The sequence below is a fragment of the Spermophilus citellus genome (genome assembly GCF_964194105.1).
Source record: "Spermophilus citellus genome assembly, chromosome: 2".
NCBI classification, from domain to species: domain Eukaryota; kingdom Metazoa; phylum Chordata; class Mammalia; order Rodentia; family Sciuridae; genus Spermophilus; species Spermophilus citellus.
Window position 1 is genome coordinate 246745369 of NC_138183.1, and position 21081 is coordinate 246766449.

General features: G+C 54.7%; 1 protein-coding gene across 1 annotated transcript in view; it reads left to right on the forward strand.

The window, feature by feature from the left end:
• Positions 1-17037, forward strand: part of FADS2 (fatty acid desaturase 2) — a 30649-nt gene extending 13612 nt beyond the window's left edge. Inside the window, exons 5-12 of the mRNA XM_081281358.1 lie at positions 533-658; positions 9084-9144; positions 9355-9431; positions 13661-13758; positions 13940-14036; positions 14273-14352; positions 15018-15143; positions 15461-17037. Coding sequence (XP_081137484.1) covers positions 533-658; positions 9084-9144; positions 9355-9431; positions 13661-13758; positions 13940-14036; positions 14273-14352; positions 15018-15143; positions 15461-15512 — 717 coding nt within the window. The 3' untranslated portion in view covers positions 15513-17037. The remainder of the gene's footprint in view (positions 1-532; positions 659-9083; positions 9145-9354; positions 9432-13660; positions 13759-13939; positions 14037-14272; positions 14353-15017; positions 15144-15460) is intronic.
• The last annotated feature ends 4044 nt before the right edge of the window (positions 17038-21081 follow it).

The following is a 21081-nucleotide window of genomic DNA, read 5'->3' on the forward strand; positions in this document are numbered from 1 at the left end:
ATTTCTACTTTCTGGTTGTTTTCAAGAATGCTGCTGTGAACATTCACGCACAGGTTTTCTACGGATCCGTTTTCGTTTCTCTTAACTGCACATCCAGGAGAGAAACTGCCGGGTCCCTGGTGGGGAAGAGTTACAGTCCCCGAGACCCTTACCCCTTGTCAACGCGGGTGCCCAAGGGATGAGCCTGGGTGAGTGGGTGTGGCAGGCTCTGTGCCCGGCGTGGGCAGAGGCAGAGACCACCTCGCCCCTCACCCTGCGACCCAACACCAGCACGTTCTACCCACAGCACCATCGTGTGAATGGCGAAGCCTGAGGCTGGAGAGAGGAGGGGACTTCCCTGCACTGGGGGCTGAGCGGCACTGGGGGCTCAGCCGTGGCAGGGCCTTGTACTCTTGGGGGCCCAAGGCACCACCTCAAGTGGGATACAGAAGTCCGCCTGTGTGTCGGGGGACCAGGAACTGTCCTGCAGAGCCTGTCGCAGGCGAGTTCTGCCTCTGGGCCGGATGGCTCACCCCAGCCCCTCTCCCCGCAGGGAGCCTCTGCCAAGTGGTGGAACCATCGCCACTTCCAGCACCACGCCAAGCCCAACATCTTCCACAAGGATCCAGATGTGAAGATGCTTCACGTGTTTGTCCTCGGTGAACAGCAGGCCCTTGAGGTATGTGACTCAGGGGACAACGTTGACATAAGAGGTGTCAAAGAGGGGAGGGGAGGGATCCTGTAGGGTCAACATGCACCCAGGAAACCGGTCTCTAATGCATTCAGAACACTTTCCTAGGCACCCAGATTATTCCACCTGGAGAGTATGAGGAGGGGCCTCCACAGGAATACCCCCATAGGAATACTCCTTATCTGAGTGTTAGCTGCCTCCCTTCCTCCCACAGGGAATCTGTTTCAAGTTTAGCAGGAAGACAAGGTTCCAGGCTAAAGCTGGATCCCCCATGGGCCAGATCATGCTGAGAAACTATTTGGTGACTCATAGCCCCCTGGGAGTCTCCCCTGTAGGAGGAACCTCGGCATGGCCTGGTCCGTGCTGTTTCACTCATGGATGAGAAATCAAGGCCCAGCGAGAGAATGGGATGTCTTCCGAGTCGCAGGGCTTACAGTTCAGTCTAGAGAAGTCTTAGATCCTAGCCACTAGGCCATTTCCTTCCATTCAACCACACCATCTCATATATAAATTTGTTCTCATTAGTTATACATGACAGTAGAATGCATTTTGACACATCATACATAATGGAGTATATCTTCTCATTTGTCTGGTTGTATGAGATGTAGAGTTACACAGGTCATGTTATCATGTATGCACATCGGGTAATAATATCTGATTCATTCTCCTATCATTCCTATCCCCATACTCCCTCACCTGCCTTCAGTTCCCTCTGTCTAGTCCACATTACCTCTATTCTCCTCCCCAACACCCTTATTGAGAATTAGCATCCAGATATCAGAGAAAGCATTTGGCCTTTGATTCATTGGGATTGGCTTATTTTGCTTATTGTAATATTCTCCAGTTCCATCCATTTACTGGAAAATGCTGTAATTCCATTCTTCTCTAAGGCAGAGTAATATTCCATTGTGTATATAAACCACAGTTTCTTTATCATTCATCTGTTGAAGGGCACCTAGGTGGGTTCCAGAGTTTAGGTATTGTGAATTGGGTTGCTGTAAACACTGATGTAGCTGTATCACTGTAGTAAGCTGACTTTAAGTTCTTTGGGTATAAACCTAGGAGTGGGATGATTGGGTCAAATGATGGCCCATTCCAAGTTTTCTTAGGAATCTCCATACTTTTTTCCATAGTGGATGCACAAATTTGCAGTTCCACTAGCAATGTATGAGTGCACCTTTTCCCCCACATCCTTGCCAACATTTATTGTTACTTGTATTCTTGATGATTTCCATTTTGACTGGAGTAAGATGGAATCTTGGTGTAGTTTTGCATCTCTCTAATTGCTAGAAATGTTGAGCATTTTTTTCATGAATTTATTGATTGATTATATTTCTTATTCTGTGACATGTCTGTTCAGTTACTTTGCCTATGGATTGATTGGGTTATTTGTGTTTTTTTTAGTGTTAATTTTTTTTGCGATCTTGATATATCCTGGAGAGTAGTGCTCTCCCTGATGTGTGTGTGGTAAGGATTTTCTCCCATTCTGTAGGCTCTCTCTTCCCATTATTGATTGTTTCCTTTACTGTGAAGAAGCTTTTTAGTTTGCTCCCATCCCATTTATTGATTTTTTATTTTACTTCATGCACTTTAAGGGTTTTGTTAAGAAAGTCAGTTCCTAAGCGGACATGGTGGAGATTTCGGCCTGCTTTTTCTTCTATTAGACACAGGGTCTCTTGTCTAATTCCCAGGTCCTTGATCCACTTTGAGTTGAGTTTTGTGCAGGGTGAGAGATAGGGGTTTAATTTCATTTTGCTACATATGGATTTCCAGTTGTCTCAGTACCGTTTGTTGAGTAGGCTATCTTTTCTCCAATGTGTTTTTGGTGCCTTTGTCTAATGTGAGATAACTGTATTCATGTGAGTTTGTCTCTGTGTCTTCTGTACCATTGGTCTACGTGTCTGTTTTGGTGCCAACACCATGCCATTTATGTTACTATGGCTCTGTACACCATCTCATTTTTATATGAGTTCATGTTTATACCTACTTGGTGTAAATATTGAAATAATATAAACATATGTAACATTAAAAGGTGATTCTTTAGTATCTCCACCACACTCTTTGCCCCAGGTCTTATGACCTTGAGGTTACCCCTGTTGACAAGATGTCCTGTGTCCTTCCCAACATTTTCTAAGTGTGTATGAATACACATGTATCTGTTTCTTTCAAAACAAAATTCAAGCCAGGCAAGGTGATGCATGCCTATAATCCCAGCAACTCCGGAGGCTGAGGCAGGAGGATTGCAAGTTCCAAGCCAGCCTTGGCAACTTAGCAAGAACCTGCCTCAAAAAACAAACAAATAAAAAGGGCTGGGGATGTGGCTCATTAATAAAGTGCACCTGGGTTCAAGTTCACATACCAAAATGAAAACAAAACAAAACAAAAAAAAAAAACACAATATTTAAAATAAATTCTGCTCTGCATTCTGTAGCTTGCTGCCTCTCCAAATGTGGACCCTGTTTCAGGAGTCCCCAAAAGATTTTTCTTATCCATTTTGAAGGTTGTACAGTATTCTGTTACATTTCTGTAGCGTAGCACAGTTACTGCATTTCGTAAGACGGGAAAATGTGGTGTTACTAGTATTCACTATTAACTTCCTTTTTTTTTGACCTGGTAATTGAACCCAGAGCCTTGCGCATGTTAAGCATGTGCTCTATTACTGAGCTCTACCCCTAGTTTCTTAGTTTTCTTTTAACAAAAGTACTCCCCAATGCATTTAAAGAAGGTTTTCATTGAACACTTTTTGATACTGGGAATTAAACCCAAGGGCATTCTATCACTGAGCTACATCCACAACCTTTTTTATATTTTTATTTTGAGACGGTCTAATCTGCCCAGGCTGGCCGCGAACTTGACCTTCCGAGTCTCTGGGATCACAGGTGCACCTCACCATGCCCAGCCACAATTTAGAGCCTTTCATTTTTAACAATACTTACATACCCTTTTCTTTTGGGGAACACACTGGTGATGGAAACCAAAGTCAGGGGGGTCTTTGTTGTTTTTACGCAGGTCTGAAGAATCACAGTGCTCAGAGTGCCCAGTAAGCATTGGCTGAGCGAGGCAGACTCACCCTTGGTAAACAGTGGTGTCATAAATGAGATAGTATCCCAACAGTGTAGGTGTCTAAGGCTTGGAGCATGGGGAGGAGAGAGCCTGTTCCCCAGTTCTGGATTGAACCCCTCTCTCTGGCAGACTTGGGTCTCTAGTGACAGCTCAATCACAGGAAGCGAGCCGCAGTTCAGTACCTTGGCACTGAGCCTCTCTGGTCTGCCGGGCTGGGATTTTATTTTTATTTTTATTTATTTTTTTTAAACTTTTTTTTTTTTAAAGAGAGAGAGAGAGAGAGAGAGAGAGAGAGAGAGAGAGAGAGAGAGAAAATTTTATTTTTAATATTTATTTTTTAGTTCTCGGCGGACACAACATCTTTGTTGGCAAGCCTTTGTTTTTCTTCTAGGAAACAGCTTGCCAACATTGATTAGTGGTGTCTAGATAGAGAACAGATTAGCTGGAGGCTCTCTGATAGCGCAGACAAAGGCCTCCTTTCTCATGGGGTAGAGCGATTGCCTGCTCTGATCATGTTCTCTGTGTCCCTAACAAATAAAACCTAGTCTCACCAGTTCTGCTTCCAATTCTTCATCTTCGTGGTGGCCCGAGGAACCTCTTCTGACGTCTCACTTCGCAAACGCTGGCCTTTGGGTGGGAGGTTGTGGGGGTCTGCCTTGTCCAGCTGCCAATCACGTTTGGGAGACTCAGGCCCCCACCAGTGTTTGTGGAACCCCCCTCTCACCTACTCACGAGCGGAAAGGGCCCACGTTTCCTGGGTGCCTGGTCAGGTCGTGCACTGTTACCCACAGGGTGCTCTGGTGTTTTGTCAGAGGTGACATTGGTCTGATGACTCTTATCTCCCGTCAGCCTCACATGCCACAGCAGGGGCCCAGCAAGAAGAGAGGTGGACAGCAAGGTCCCCCCAGGGAGGCCCTTTTCCTAGGTAGAGCCTTACCTTTGGGTCTTATTTATGACTTCCAGGAGGATTTTTGGTTGCTGTGTTTTATGTAGTAAAACATATTCACTTTCCTTCCCTATAGATTCTTTTCGTCGCTTTTATGCTTAGGGAGTTCTTCATGATGTCGTTTTCACTTCTTTATGGGTTTATGTCTGAATGCTTAGCTTCTGCCCATGGGGTTGGGGGCTGATGATGTTCTACATTCACATTTCTCCAGGGTCAGCCGGGCTCCCCAGCACCCCTAAGGAATCACACTGACTGCTCCCCCAAATGATGGCGTGAGCCCTCCCACGCCCAGCGTCTGGTCTGGACGGGTCATTTGGACCCGTGCTCATGAGAACTCTGCACTAATGGCTCTTCAGAAGCTAGTAATGGAGCACTTGTCTCTTCTGAAAACATGTGCAGCCGTACTTTTCTGCTTCCCTCCCAGGAGCAGGGCCTCTCAGCCACTCAAGTGCCTTTCTGTCTCTCTGGACAAGGCTTTGTGCTCTTTGGTCTCTCGGGGACTTCTTTTTAAATTTCCACCCTTATGATCAAAATTTCTCTGGGGTTCAGGAATGTGGTTGATAACTGGCTAGTCATGTCCAGCTAGTGCCCACGGGTGTCTCTTCGTGATTCTAGTTTTTCAGTTGATTCTTTTTGAGTTCCTGGATAGACAATCGTATCCTTGAAAATAAAGAAAATGGAGCTGGGTGCCGTGGCACGTGCCGGTAATCCCAGCGACTCAGGAGACTGAGGCAGGAGGATTGCAAGTTGAAGGCCAGCCTCAACAACTGAGTGAGACCATGCCTCAAAATAAAAAATAGAAAGGGCTGGTGATGTATTTCAATGGTAGAGTGCCCCTGGGTTTGATCCCCAGTACCAGAAAGAAGGGGGAAGGGAAGGAAAATGTATGCTTTTTTTTTTTTTAAAGAGAGAGTGAGAGAGGAGAGAGAGAGAGAGAAAATTTTTAATATTTATTTTTTAGTTCTCGGCGGACACAACATCTTTGTTGGTATGTGGTGCTGAGGATCGAACCCGGGCCGCACGCATGCCAGGCGAGCGCGCTACCGCTTGAGCCACATCCCCATCCCATGTATGCTCTTTCTAATGGCTCTATCCTGTGACCTCTGCTTAGGGTTTTAGTGCATTGACGGGAACTCTCATGGCTGCGTTAGATGCAGCGATCTTGTTTTGCTCCTCGTTCTCCCCATATCGCCGAGGGCAGCGCAAGGCCGTATCCACACAGCACTGTCATGGCTCCCAGAATATCCGCTCCTCCCATCTGGGGAGTCCCTGCCCTAGGCTTCCTGCAGACCACGAACAGGCCACAGTGGCCAGTCCCCTCCTGGAACAATTGTGGCTCTCCTCTCCGGCGCCTTGGGTAGGGACCCTGCCATTCTGCCCATTCCTGACATGGCCACGTGGCTCGTTTTCTCTGTGTGAGTTTGCGGGTTCCCAGAGGCAACCAGCCGGCTCTCAGCAGCTCCCCTTCCCCCAGCCCTAGACACACAAGGAAGGCTCTTGTCATTGCTCAGACATTTTTGTTTCAAACCTGAACAGTCCCCTCATGCCCCTGGCACCCGCTCTGGCCCTCACCCATGCTGGCCTTGTGGGCTTTGTAGAGACGGAGCGCAGAGGGCTCAGCCCAGCCACCGGAGCTGGCAGCTCTCGCCCCGCTCTGCCCTGGCCTGCGTCCCTAGCTGTCGGCCTTGGCTTGGGAACGCTCTGTCCCCGTTCAAGGCAAGTCCTGTGTGTACCATCATCTCCTCCTTGGGGTCCGGCCACAGCAAGCCACCCACATCCTAGCCTACAGCCCAGCTGGTGAAAGCGCCGTCTGTCTGCTTTCTCTACCCCCCGAGGCTGCCTCCTAAGCCCTCTTCCATGTGTGACCTCCTGGGAGGAGCGGAGGGAGGTGGGGGTCCCCCACTCCCTGCAGTCCCCAGCTGGGAGGAAAGCTGACTCTTTCCGACCGAGTCCGTGGTCCCAGCACTGTGGCAAGCACCAGGCATGTGCACCGTCACTTAGTCCTCGCTGAGCCTGTGAGACGGAGCTGTCACCAGCCCTCAGAGAGCAGCTGAGGCCCTAGGGATGAAGCAAGGAGCTCATTTTCCTGGTTCTGCTTCCTAAAATACCTCTCTTCATCCCTTCCCCGCTCCCAGACAAGGTGCTGACAAAGAAAAGCACAGGGCAGGGCTTGATGTCATCAAAGCCTTAGTGGCGCTTTCTGATTTTTTGGGCGAGTGCTGCAGGTCCGCTGTCCCCTGACAGACCGCCTTGCAGCTGTTTCGTTGGAAACCCCGGAGATGGGGGCCGATGGGCACCGAGTGTTGGTGTGTCACTTGGTGCACACACACGTGAACATGACTAACATTCATTTGCTGCCCCATAGTGCTTTGCTGTCCATTCTTTCCGCTGGGCCCTCACAACCCTGTGGAGTGTGTACATCAAACCTCCACTTTGCAACAGGACCTCAGAGCTCAGGGGGTGATGCCATTTGCCTAGATAATGAATGGCTCCTAAATCCCGAGCCCCTGCTTCCTAGGGCTTCCCTGAGGCTGGTTCTGAGGGCTGCCACTGCCCAGGGGGACCAGGGTCCCTTGTCTCCCCTAGATCAGTCGGGGCATTGAAGAGCTACATGTGGGGCCAGCAGAGTATACAAACTGGGACAGCCTTGTCATCCCTGCAAAGTCACCATAAACCAATGACAACAGTGTGTTTGTCATACAGATGCAGCTTCAGATACACTCCAGGGGTGCCCCCCACCTCGTGCCTCTCAGCAGTTTGAACAGCCTCAAGTCCCTCTAGGGGAACCCTCTGGCCTCTGCTGACCTGGAGGCTGCTCTTAGTGCTCAGTCCCCGAGAGGAAAGAGATGTCCGTGGAGTGAGACGTGGTGGGGAGACTGTGTATAGAGGCTGGGCCTGGAGCCTGGGTCCTCCAGGCTGCTGGCGGAGGTTAGCAAAGGGCCTAGGGCCTGTGTTGTGGGCCACAGCCTCCCAGGAACCCTGGACCTGTGTGTTCTCCGCAGGTGACCACTTTGGGGGTTCGCTTTCCCAGGCTGGCCCTTCCCAACCCTCCCTTCACTGGGTCATCATCAAAGGCTCCTCTGAGGCCTCCCTGGCTTGATCCCTGCAAGATCAGCCTCAGCCCTGACCTTAATGACAGGCTGAGGGCACATGGAATGCTGTGGGAAGGAGTGAGCTCCTGGCCAGGGCACCGGAGCCACATGGAACAAAGGGACTGCTTCTGGCAGTGCTTTGGCCAGATGTGCTGTGACCATGGCCTCTGGCACCAAGATGGAAGTCCAAGGGTAGGCTGGACTTGGTCCTCCTCACACCTGCTCCCTTGCCAGAGCACACGGGCTCTCCTGGGATCTGATGAGCACTCTCCTCTGTGTTCTCACTGGAGAGCTGGCTCTGGCCCAGGCGATGCCCGAGCTCTCTCCCAGCTGAAACTCACTTGGATCTCCGGACTCTAATAACAGGAATGGACACTGTCTGTGGAGGGTGTCCCTGGCCTTGGGATCTGGGATGAGGGCAGTGTCCTGGGGTCAGGACTTGGTTTTATGAGACTTTTCGGGGCTCAGCCCCCACAGAGCCAGGTAGGCTGGTTCCTAGGGGCTGGCCTGTGGGACAGACAGATCACCAGGGGAGTCCTTGGTGCCTGTGCTGCGTGTGGCCTCGTGTGGTCTGTTGGCATTCCCAGGTGTACTGGGAAGGAGTGATCAACGCTTAGACATCTCGGGGCTGCGGAGTATGGTGGTACCTGTCTGTGATCCCAGCCACTCGAGAGGCAGAAGCAGGAAGGTGGCAGGTTCAAGGCCAGCCTGGGCAACTTAGCCAGACCCTGTTTCAAAACAAAACAAAAAGGGCTGGGGATGTAGCTCGGTGGTTGGTAGAGTGTTCCTGCGTTCAATCCCCAGTACCAAACATAAAAAGGAAAAAGGGAAGGAAGAAAAAGGAAGGAAGGGAGGAGAAAGAAATTAATCAGGGCAGCTCCAGGGAGTGGATGCTCCCGGGCTGATGACCGCTAACAATTCCCAGCCCTTACTGGGTTCCCCCAGCCTCTGTGGGCTCCAGGGAGCTCCCCAGGGAGACCGAGGAACTTTTCCGACCACCAAAGGGGTAGAGAAGGCTGAGGAGCTCCCTCTGGGCACCTGTACCCATGTGAGCTTTCCAGTCCCAGCCAGGCCTGGGCCTTGGGCCTCTGAGCCTGAGCTCGGTCAGCACCGTCCCTTGGGCCTGCAGGGGATTCTGGACAGTGGGGGCTGACACATGAGCCAGGGTGAGGAATGTTGGCCCCCGCTAGCTCTTGCAGGCCCAGGGTGCAGACTCACAAGGAGGGACGGTGGCTGCAGAGTGTGTGGGTGGGGGGCACAGGAGGCTGGCCCGGGTGGCCGGTGCTCACACGCATCTCTCCTTTCTCCTCAGTACGGCAAGAAGAAGCTGAAGTACCTTCCCTACAACCACCAGCACCAGTACTTCTTCCTGAGTGAGTGCCCGGGTGCCTGCCCCCCCATCTCTCCCCCCTGTGGGAGCTGGCCCTTCTCAGCCCACACCACAGATGTGACGTGTGGCTGCTGCACCCTGTCCTCCCCTGCACTGCCGAGGTGGCCTCTGTCCAGTGTCTGCCTGGCTCCCTGACCTCCAGCCCAGCCGTGCTCAGTGGGTGGCCTCCAAGTGCCTCTGCTCTCTCCCACAGTTGGGCCGCCGCTGCTCATCCCCCTGTATTTCCAGTATCAGATCATCATGACCATGATTGTTCACAAACACTGGGTGGTGAGTCCAGGGGGCTGGCTCGGGGGGCGGGTGAGTGGGGCACAGGCACCCACGGGTCCTGCCCTGTGCCCTGTGTGGCTCTCTGGGCCTGGGGCTGCCTGCTCACTCTTGGCAAGTGTCCTCCTCTGGGACCATCAGAGCCAGGAGGGCCACAGCATGCCGGTTCCAAGGAGTCCTCCAGTACGTACACGCAGGACAGCCCCTGCTTTGCCGAGCTCCTTAGAAAATTCCTGGCGGCCTGGGATAGGCACACAGCTCAGCCAGCTGTGGCCCTGCCCGGCCCTGCCCTCTGCGTCCCCTGTGGGATTCCTGGACATTTTCATTCCACACTCTTGGTTGAGAAATGGAAAGCAGCTGGGCATTGGCTAAGAAGACAGGTGTGTTCCTTTGCCAAGATTGTGTAACAGAGCACCCTGAACTGGGTGGCTTCAGCAAACCCAAATTTGCAGTCTGGAGGGACGTCAGCAGCCCCCTTCTGAGGGCTGCCAGGGAAGGGCCGGTTCCAAGACCCTCTCCTGGGCTGGTACATGCCGTCTTCTCTCCGCCTTTATATCTTCTTCCCTCTGTGTTTCCTTTATCTGTGTGCAGATGTCCCCCTTTTCTTTTTTTTTTTTTTCAAAGAGAGTGAGAGAGAGTGTGAGAGAGAATTTTTTTAATATTTATTTTTTAGTTTTCGGTGGGCACAACATCTTTGTTGGTATGTGGTGCTGAGGATCGAACCCCGGTTGCACGAATGCCAGGCGAGCGCGCTACCGCTTGAGCCACATCCCCAGCCCTCCCCCTTTTCTTATAAGGACACCAGTCCTATTGGATTAAGGCCCATCCTGATGACCTCCTTTTAACTAGGTACACCAGCAGTGACGCTATTTCCAAATAAGGTCGCCTTCTGAAGCACTTGGGGTTAGAATTCAACATACAAATGTGGGGTTCACAATTCAACCTAAAATAACAGGCTTATGGGCATCTCCTGATTCTGCTTCCAAAGAGAGAGCGAGAGTGGCCCTGACGGGGACCGAGCACTGCGGTGCCCGAGGGAACCCTTGGATTTATGTACACGTGCGGTCATGATTTTGATTTTGTGCAAGATGAGAACACACCTTAACAGAATAACCCATAGGCAGAGCAGGGTTTGCTGGACAGGGACATGGTTCCTGCCCTCAGCAGAGAACAGACAAGTGCAGTCACTTAGTAGGTCTTGCTGGCCCTCCCTCCCTCCCTCCCTCCTTCTTTCCTTCCTTCCTTCCTCTTTCTTTCTTTTTTTGTGGTGCTGGGGATTGAACCAGGGCCTCGTGCCTGCTAGGCGAGCACCCTACCCCTGACCTTCATCCCCACCCCTTTTTAAAATGTTATTTTGACACAGGATTTTGCTAAGTTGCTCAGGCTGGCCTTGTCCTCACCAGCTTCCTGCCTGGGTCTCCCGAATCCCTGGGGTTACAGGCATGAGACACCATGACCAATTTGCTGGCATTTTTTTCTTTTTCTTTTTTTTAAAAAAAAAACAAAACAAAAAAAACCCAAAATATTTTCACACATGAAGATGATTGAAATCGAAAGTTTGAACCTTGCCCATCAGGACCCACCTGAGTTAGTGTCCTGATGCCACGTCCTATAGCCTGGCCCTTCTCTCTTTCAAACAACAGCACCTCATATTTGTAGAGCACCTTGGGACTTCAGATCCCTCTGTGTGACACACTGTCATCGACGTTCCGGGCCAAGTCTGGACGTTCCGGGCCAAGTCTGGAGTTGGAGCCTCCCGCTGGGACTTGAGGAGCAGGGGGTGGGGGTGGGGCATGCTGTCTTCTGGAAAAGTGGACATTTTTGTCAGTGTATACTGTGTTCCGGGAACAGTGACACATCTCTGCTGCGTCCCTTCACCCTGTTTTACTGTGCAGGCTGGTCAGAGCTGGTAAAGGAGTGAAGTGGCTGATCTTTGAACCCACATCTCCTGCCCATGTGGGACTGCTGTTTCCCCTGGGGCTCTCCCGGGTCCTCAGGAGAAACTTGAGCCCCGTAGTCCCGGTCATTTAACTAGCGTTTGTATTTTGTATCGGATGACTGGGTGTCAATGCACACCTTTTTTTTTTTTTTTTTTTACCTGCTTGCTCTGTAAGGAACAAAGCATGGACCAGGAAGAGCAGGAAAGGAGATCAGACCACGTTCCTAACAGGCACCAGCTGGCAGAGCCGGGCATCTGTCAGTCCCTTGGCCTTTCAGTCCCAAGTGAGAGCTGCTCTGCTGAGCCATTTGGCAAGATCCAGACACATTTTGGATGTCACAGCTTGGAGATGGGAAGGCACTTCTGGCATCTAGCCAGGGAGCATGCTAGACATCCACCTTGCATGTGACCCGTCAAGCCGAGACTCAGCCAGATGGCTGCAGGATGGAGCCCCAGGAAGCCCTGGCCTTGAGGAAAGAGGGGGACAAGCCCCAAGAGCGTTTGTGTTTGTTTTGGTACCAGGGATTGAATTCAGGGGCACTTGATCGCTGAGCCACATCCCCAGGCCTTTTTATTTTTTTATTTTGAGACAGAGTCTTGCTAAGTTGCTTTATGGCCTCACTAACCTGCAGTTTGGTCTCCAACTTTCAATCCTACTGCCTTAGCCTCCTGAGCTGCTGGGATTACAGGTCCGTGCCACCGTGCCCAGCTCCCCAAGAGCTGTGAGGAAGGCCTCTGAAGGAACGTGTGCCCACCTTTATGACTGTCACGGACACCCTGACCACTTCTTCCTGAAGCTCTTCCTAACCCTTTCCCTCCCCTCCCCTCCGGCTCCCCTGCTCCCTCTGTTCCTGCTCTGTGGCTTCCCTGCATCTCCTCATCCCTGTCCTGGAGCCAGAGGTCCCCATAGCCATATGTCATTCAATACAAAAATCAACAAGCATCTCCCCCATCCCCATTTTCTTCCATGTGTGTACACACACCCACACTTCTGCCCTGCAGACACACCAGAAAATGAGAAGGAACACGAGAGTAGAACTCGCAAGGTCTGGCCCTTCCCGCTCTGCTCTCTACTGCCTCTCCTAAGCCGCCCTCTCCCCCTTTCTGCTCAGCCTATGCCACCCAGCCCTGACCACCTGGGCTGACGGCAGGGCCAGCCCAGGTTCCTCACAACAAAGCAGCTGCCAAATACGGCCTCTTCTGCCTCCTAAATAGGCTGGAATCTGTCACCTTTTCATCCACAGTGTGGGTCCCGATTTAGGACCCATCATTTCATGCAGGGGTTGCTGAAATAACCTCCTCATCTCCCAACTCCACTTGGTAGGATCTATTTTAAGACACCAGTGCGGTCCTCTTTGAAGGATTGTTTGCAGAACGATGGTTCTCCGTTGCCCGAGAGAGGGGACAGTCCCCTGAGCCACACCTGAGCTGACTCTGGCCCACCTGGCCAGCCGTCTCACCCCTCACCTCACACACTGTCCTGTTCCATGCAGTCTACTGTCTGTACTTAAGGACCGCCTGGGTGTGCCTTCCTGACACAAGGAACAACCCATGCAGAGGCCCTGAGGTGGGAATGAGCTGGCGCAGGGTGCTGAGGAGACAGGGGCTCCCGGTGCTGCAGAGCTCTGGGCCACTTGGGGTGCATGGGAGGGTGTCACAGGAGAGAGATGGGATCTTCTTGGAGGCAAGGGTGCACAAGGACGAGCAGGACAGCTGTGGGCCAGCCAAGACACATGGGCTTGGGTAGCAGAGGAAGTGGGGAGAGGGCTGCTCAGAACCCTGCTACCCACGTGGCCCCAGGAAGGGGAGGAGGGAGACTGGAGAGGGTGTGTGGCCTTTGCCCTCCCATGTCTTCATGCTGGAGCAACAGATGAGGAAGGAGGCCCAGGTGCTGGTGAACTGAGGCAGGCCGAGGGCAGCTGGTCACCTGGCCGCGCGTGGTGGGTGGGCAGCGCATACACAGCCTTTAGAACCCCCTGGACCCACCCGAGCCTGCCTCCCCTGGCTGCTGCCCATGGCTGCCTCTCTGCCTTTGTCCGGATTCTCTACTGAAACACGCCCCCTTTCCTCGGGCATCAAGGCAGTGGGAGACCTGAGCCAACGGGTGGTGTTCGGGGAGGTGCTGTATCTCCGTGGGCTGGTGTCCAGCCCGCAGAGGGCTGTCGGGGGTGATTCTTCACAGCTGTGCCTGGCAGTGCGAGGTGTGTGTGTGTGCACAGCTGTGGTTGGGTGTGCTGGGCAGGGAGGGCAGGGGGCAGGGCAGGCCTGCGTCTGATCTTGTTTCTTCCCACAGGACTTGGCCTGGGCCATCAGCTACTATGCCCGCTTCTTCTGCACCTACATCCCCTTCTACGGCGTCCTGGGGTCCCTCCTTTTCCTTAACTTCATCAGGTGCCTCACCTGGGCTGGTCCCCTGGGCTGGTGGTCCCTGGGCCCTTTAGAGCACCGGCGTTGATGGGAGATGCCCAACACACCCCTGTGTCCCGGGACCTCCCTCCTGGCGGTGCAGCAGGGGCTGAGCGGGGCCCAGGGAGGGCCCCGGGGCTGCAGTGCTGACCAGGTTCCCTTCCAGGTTCCTGGAGAGCCACTGGTTTGTGTGGGTCACACAGATGAATCATATCGTCATGGAGATCGACCTGGAACACTACCGCGACTGGTTCAGCAGCCAGGTGAGGGAAGGCAGAGCTGGTCACCAGGCACCCCGGGGACCCTGCACTCAGCCCAGATGTGGCTGCACCAGGGGACCCGCTGCTCTGGGTTTTACTGGGGCTGCCTGTGTCCTGCTGGCAGCCTTGGGGCTAAGCAAGAAAGGGTGACAAGGATCCCCAAGAGGGACAGGTGGGGAATCTGGTGGCCCTGTGATCTCCCTCCTGCCCCCGCCACTCACACCCCCTCCCCTCCGCAGCTGGTAGCCACCTGCAACGTGGAGCAGTCCTTCTTCAACGACTGGTTCAGCGGGCACCTCAACTTCCAGATCGAGCACCAGTGAGTGAGGCCCGGAGAGACAGGAAGGGAGGGAAGTGGCCACCAGGCCCACGGGGCAGGGGGCAGCCTGTGGGGTTCTCTCCCCTCAGCAAGGTCACTGCCCCATCTTAGAGCGCGACTCCGCAGCCACCCTCACTGAGGTCAGGAGAGGGGCTCCCTGGGCTGTCTCCCCAAAGCATTGGTGCCCGGACCCCATGCCACACGGCCATAGTAGTGAGTGCGCTCCTTGACGCGTGGCTGGAGGGTTGTAGTTTCACAGAGCTTGCCTGGGCATCTCGATCCCTGCTAGCCGGGCAGGGATGGTTGATCCCATTTTATGGACTGGAAACTGAGGTTCCACTACATGGCCTCCCTGGAACACAGGTGGCCGAGGGGCTGTCTCTGCTGCCCCTGGTCCCCAGTCTCGCCTCTTGTCATTGTTCTTCTTCCCATCTCCCGTCTGTTTCTTTCATTTCCTTTTTTTGGGGGGATGGGGGAAACATGACGCTTTTGTCTCTGGCCATCTAGAGCAGACACACCTGCTCACCAACAGCCCCCCTCCCACAATCCCAGAGGGTGCTCGGGAGGAGCCTTGTCCTGCCTGCAGATGGGGCCTCCCTAGGCCATGGGAGGGGCGGGCAGCAGCCGGAGTCCCCCTCACACTGCGCCGGCCTGTGCTCCCCCAGCCTCTTCCCCACCATGCCCCGGCACAACTTGCACAAGATCGCCCCGCTGGTGAAGTCTCTGTGCGCCAAGCACGGCATCGAGTACCAGGAGAAGCCTCTGCTGAGGGCCCTGATGGACATCATCAGGTAAGCCAGGAGTCAACAGTTGGGGGCCCTGGGGTGCAGGGAGGGCCCAGGGTGGGGGCTGAGGGGACCAGGACGTCCAGAGTTGGGAGTACTCATGGTGGAGACCACAAGAGGGCCTGGCCTTCCTGTCCCCTACCCTCAGGAATTTCCTGGCTTCCTGCTCTGGGCTGGGGAGGACTGACCCTTTGACCTTCTGCTGGACCTCCCTGGGGAGTTTTAGCCCGCAGCGCAGCCTGCAGCTCCCACGAGCACCCGCCCCGCCCCCTGCACTAGTGTGCCCCATTCCTGAGCCCTGGTCCCTCCCTCTCTCTTTGCAGTTCCCTGAAGAAGTCTGGGGAGCTGTGGCTGGACGCTTACCTCCACAAGTGAAGTGGCCGCCCTCAGCCCCGCGCCCACCTCTCTCAGATGTTGGTCCTAGTTGAGCACCCCGAGATTCAGCGTCAGATTCTCCCCCTAGAGGGCCCCATGGGGAAGGGGCGCAGGTGGGGGCGGTGGCCAGAGGGAGGGGCGGGCTTTTGTTCTGAGGGTTTTCCATGAGGCTGGGGTACACACTGGCCTATGAACCCCATGTTTGATTTTCTTTCTCTTCTTTCCCTTCACCCCACCAACCCTTCTGGGGCCTGCCCCCTCCCAGCCCTAACCCTCACCCACTACCTCCTGGCTCCTTCTCCCCAGGAGCAGAGAGAGAGGTGGCCACGGGAAGTGGCTCTGTCCCTGCCTCCAGCCTTTGCCCCCAAAGATCTGAGGAGACCAGAGATCCATTGGGTCTGGCCTGGGACTCCTCCCCTTCTACCTGGCCACCAGGCCTGACAAACCCTAGTCCCTCGGATACTCTTGGGGTCTGTGGGCAGGGTCCTGGCCTGGCTCTGCCCTCCTGTTTGGAGGGAGGTGTGCTTTGTGCACTGGGTCTCCTTCCCACGGCTGGGGTCTGTACCTGGGGCTTCCCTCCAGCTGTCCAGGGCTCCAGGCCTGCAGCATGGCCAGCTCAGACCTCGAGGCCCAGGGGATGTCCACCGCCTACCACTGGAGCTCTGGGCCCCCAGGCTTGTGCAGCTTCTGTTCCTCCGTCTTCCTAACTCCAGAGCCCACGACCTTGGGAGCAGAGGGGTGTCCCTTGTGTGGGCTCGGCAGAGGCGGTGGCCAGGTTGTGGGGGTGCTGGCCAGCCTGGAGGCTCAGCCCCGCGCCCACCTCTTTCAGATATTTGTCCTAGTTGAGTGTCCGAGATTCAGCCGTCAGATTCTCCCCCCAAAGGCTCCGGTCAGTCCTTGGCTACTTGGCTCAAGGACTTGGGCCTTGCAGGAGGGCACTAGAGCTTGCCACAGGCCCTCCCCAGAATGGGTGTCAGGGGGACAGCACTGAGCCTCGCTCTCCTGTCTTACTGCTTTTAATCTTTGCCATTTTAACATGTTCCACGGTATGCATTCTAGCAGAGGGCAATGGGCTGGGTCTTGGGACATATGCCTTTTATGAGACGCCCCCCCGTGGGCTCCCCCAGGCCCAGGGTGTGGAGACCACTGCTGGCAGGAGGGCAGGGAAGCAAGGAGGGAGGGGAGTCTCAGGAGGCCACCCTGAGGCGCCAGGGGAGTGGGGGGCCCAGTGAGGGCCAGGTGGGTGTCGGGAAGAGGAGGAGGCCGGCCGGAGACCAGAACATATGAAGGCTTTGGGAGAGTGTGCGGGAGGGGGAAGGCTGCGGCCAGCGGCCTAGTTCTACCGTCTAACCCACTAACCAACATTTAGATTGATGACAACGCGGCAGCATCGACCCCTCCCACCACCTAGCTCCTATGTGCTCTCCGGAGGCAGAATGAATCCTAGGGAACTGATCTTCATTTTTATCACGTTGCTTCCCCACCCCTACGGTTTTGGGAAATAAAAGCAGTAATTTTATTCTCACTTCCTTGTGGCTCAGTGAGATGGACAGGCAGCTGGCGTGCTGCCTGGCCTAACACACAGGGTGTGCTCTAGGGGCTTGCGGGGCAAGGGGAGGCCCTACAGCCCAGGGGAGGCCAGGATCATCCCAGCCCATGTCACAGGGGTCAGGTCCTGGGTCTATTTGACGCTGAGCCTGGGAAGTCAGAGGACTGTGGCAGCGGCCCTTGACAGTTGCCATCACTGGCTTCGAGCTGCTGTCTGCTGGTTCAGGGGACAGCCAGGAGACAGAGTGGCCTGGGGCTCCCCACATGGCCTCTCAACTCTTCAGCGGGGCTGGGGAGGGCTCCAGCAGAGACCTTCACCCCCACAGGGTCTAGGATGCTTTGAGTCACTGAGTAGCCCTGGGTGAGTCCTTTCTTCTTGCTGGGCCTCCGGGCCACAGTTTCTGCATTTGAGCAGAAAAGGGACGGGGTAAAGGGACTCCAAGGACGCCAACATCTCAACACCTGTGAGTCCTCGCCCTCCTGGTAAGTCCCTTGGAGGCCGGAGACCTGGGAGAACCTGCCTCCTGTTCTTATGTATGCGTGAGTTCCACCTGCACCCCTGAGTCCCAGGGTGGTCCAGGGCAGCGGTAGCAACCAGCCCAGTCCCTGTCAACTGGAAATCCAGGGTTCGTCACCCATGACAACCAGGGACCTGAGGCCAGGGACAGTGGTGGGGAACTAGGTGGACAGACACCACAGCTTAGGCACCAGGTAAATCTTGGTCCAGATGTACAGGTACTTGAGTCTTCTCTGTGATACCCCCAGCCCCTGCCTTGCCTTTAAGTACTATGGTCGGGTCCAGAAGCTGGGGATATCCACCAGTGCTTCATGCCTAACGGCTCCCTCCTGTCCAGTACTTGGCCATGGCTCTTGCACAACACCCCCCCGAATTGTGGATTTCTGACCCTGCCCCCTGCCAAAGGTATGACACCCTCATATTTAAAACCCTGAGTGACCAAAACCCTGACACTTCTATTCATAGTCCAGAAATCTGAGGACAGAGAGGGGGAAACACTGGCCTGAGCCACACAGCAATGGCAGCTGAAACACGGAGGGCACATGGGAATCCTGCCCCCACCCCAGACCTCTCCCGGCTGCTCCCAGGAGGCTGGCAGAGTGGGTGGAGGTGGTGGAGGGCAGTTAGTCCAGGTGGAGGAGATAAGAGCTCACCCCTTGTAGGGTGGCTGCTGAGATAACCATATCAGTTTCGTGGGTGGTGTGGGCACATGCTGGGCACCAGGCCCAGAGAGAGGGCTGGCCAAACAGCCTGGGCTGTGTCTGAAGCTGGTGAGCGGGAGGCAGGCAGTCCTGCTGGACATTCAGGGGCCCTCTGGGCCCACTGGGAGGGGAGAGGAGCCTTTGGCAAGAGGCAGGGCAGAGGTGGCAGCCACCTGGGCTGGGCTGGGTTGCCATGTGCTTTGGGCGCATCAGGACGCCGGCCCAGCTGCACCATCCCCAGAGAGAAGAACCTCTAGGGGTGGTCTGTTCTAATGACGGAGCTGGAAATGGTCAGCTGTGGAACCCAGCAGGGCGCCTGGTGATGACCTGTAAAGACACAGGCCACTTCCATTCATAGTCCAGAAAGCTGAGGACAGAGAGGGGGACCAGGCTCACTGCAGGCCCCGGATGTCCGTGCTGGTTGACCACCTTCTGTTTCCAGGCACACAGGAACACGCAGCCAGCCACCCAGCATGCTAAGGGGTCGCGTCCCTGCCCTCTGCCATTAGCGATGACTTTCTCCGGATTTTGAAAGCAATTAGGTCTTTCTTCCAAATCATGGGGTCCGATGGCAATTATCTGAGAGAATTAGTGCCAGGAGGCTGGAGCTCCTAAGGGGCGGATACTGGCAGTGGGGAGGTATCCCAGGAAGTGAGCATGGGATAGATTCACGATCTGTCCTGGCACAAAGCATTTTCTCCATCACTGTCACTCCCACAGGACAAGGGCCAGGGCTGGTTCTGAATGGCCCTTAGGAGACTTAGATGTTTGGTTGAAGGAACAGATAATAAAAGTGGGGACGTGTCTCAGAGGCCCCACGAAGGTCTTTCCTGCCTTCCTTTTACAAACCCTGTGACTGAATAAGCGGAGTCCTATAGATAGGGAAGGGGAGCTCTGCTGGAGTGGGGAGTGGCCTGTCCCCAGGGGCTCTAGCATGGGGAAGGAAGGGGACAAGGGCAAAGATGACCTGTCAATGATGGATTTCAGGCAGTAGAGAGGGACCTGGGGGTAGTCACCAAGGACAGAGGGTGTCCCCAAAGGTCCTTCAAGCACATTATGGGCTGATTCCCGATTTACAGACAGGAATGCAAATTGTCCCAAGGCAGCACCAGGCCACCGACCGCCAGAGGCAGCATGGAGCACAGCCCACCCCACAGTGGTGCAGGTGTTCAGGGGGCCCCTGGGTGGCGCTGCAGGCTCAGTGGTCCCTCAGGCAGGAGCACACTGTGTCCCATGTCCCCACCCCCCACCCAGGGTGTTAACTCTTTCGGGGGTACTGGGGACTTTACTGCTGAGCTACACCCCCAGTTTTATTTTATTTTTTGAGACAGGGTCTTGCTAAGTTGCTTAGGGCCTTGCTGAACTACTAAGTCTGGCCTTGAGTTGATGAATCTCCTGCCCCAGCCTCCCAAATCTTTGGGCTCATGGGCATGTGCCACCATGGAACTTTGCTGACCATCTGTGGACCAAACCCTGCGAAGTAGGGGGTGAAGGGAACACCGTCCAGAGCCCTCCCTGCTCAGTGTCCACGTGACACCAGGAGTCAGCAGGTTTGGACAAGTGGAGATGTGAGGGGGACTGTCCACAGAGGAGACAGCCTGTGCAGAAACCCTGCAGGTGGGACAGGTCTGGGCATAGAGTTGGCACTTGAGGCAGCAAGTACCTTTCAAGGGGCATCCAATCCTACCCACAGGAGGAAAATGAGGCTCAGATAAGGCCAAAGGTTTGTCTCAGGTCACAGAGCAAGTAGCGAGCTCAGGGCCTGGGACTGTGCATAAAACTCCTAGAGAACTTCCAGGCCCTGTCGCTGGTCTCTTGACCAGGAGCCTTCCTGCCGCATGCCTTTTCTTTCCCATCACTTCCAAAGTGGGACTACGGCTGGGGCTGAATCACTTCCCAAGGTCACACAGCTTTTGAGTCCTGGCAGAGGCTGGAATTGGCCCCCCACCCACTCCCACCTCTCCCAGTGACCTCTGTTCCCACACTAGAATTGGCCCCCCACCCATTCCCACCCCAGGTAAGAGCAGGTGGAAGCCACATGGAGTGGACCAGGGTGGGCTGCGTGGCACTGGCTGCTCATGAGCATCCCCCTCTGCTTCTGCCTGGCCCTGCTCAGGGGGCTCCCGCTGGCACCACCTTGGGCAGGGAGGGCGTGGGGAGCTCTGGGTTTTCCCCCAGCTTTCAGCAGTTAAAGACTCAGTCGACGTTCTGGGTGTAGAGACCATGACCTCAGGCTGAGGTGGCAGGGGGAAAGTCCTGGAGAACTTCCCAGAAGGCGAGACCCTGGGCAAGAGCCACAAGAACCCATGGAACCAGGCAGCACCTTCCCCACCCAGAGCAGGTGCCCAGGTGCCAGGGACTATCACAATCACCCGAACATTAGGGGCTTCAGGACCTGGAATAAAAGTCCAGAATCTCCCTGGAATAGATGCTCAGGGCTGCCTTATGGAGGGGATAGGGAGGGCATGTCCCCAGCTCCGTGCCCACTGAGGACCCCCACTAAGGATATAACCAGAAGTGCAGTACTTGTGTCCTTTCATCTCCCAAAGGGGACCCCAGCACAAACTAATAGGCACCCTAATAAAGAGTGGAGGACATTCCCTGCAGCTGGTGGGGTGACCTCTGTTCCCACACTAGAAAGGCCCTCAGAGAAATCCTAGCACAGCATCTCAGATTTTCTGTTGTTATTTAAGGCTGCCAACACTTCTCCAAGTATCCCTAGAGCTCAGCTCAGAGCGGAGGGGTGTGGCACTTCCCCTCTCCTTTCTTCTCACCTTCAGGATGTCCCAAGAGGAAACCCAAA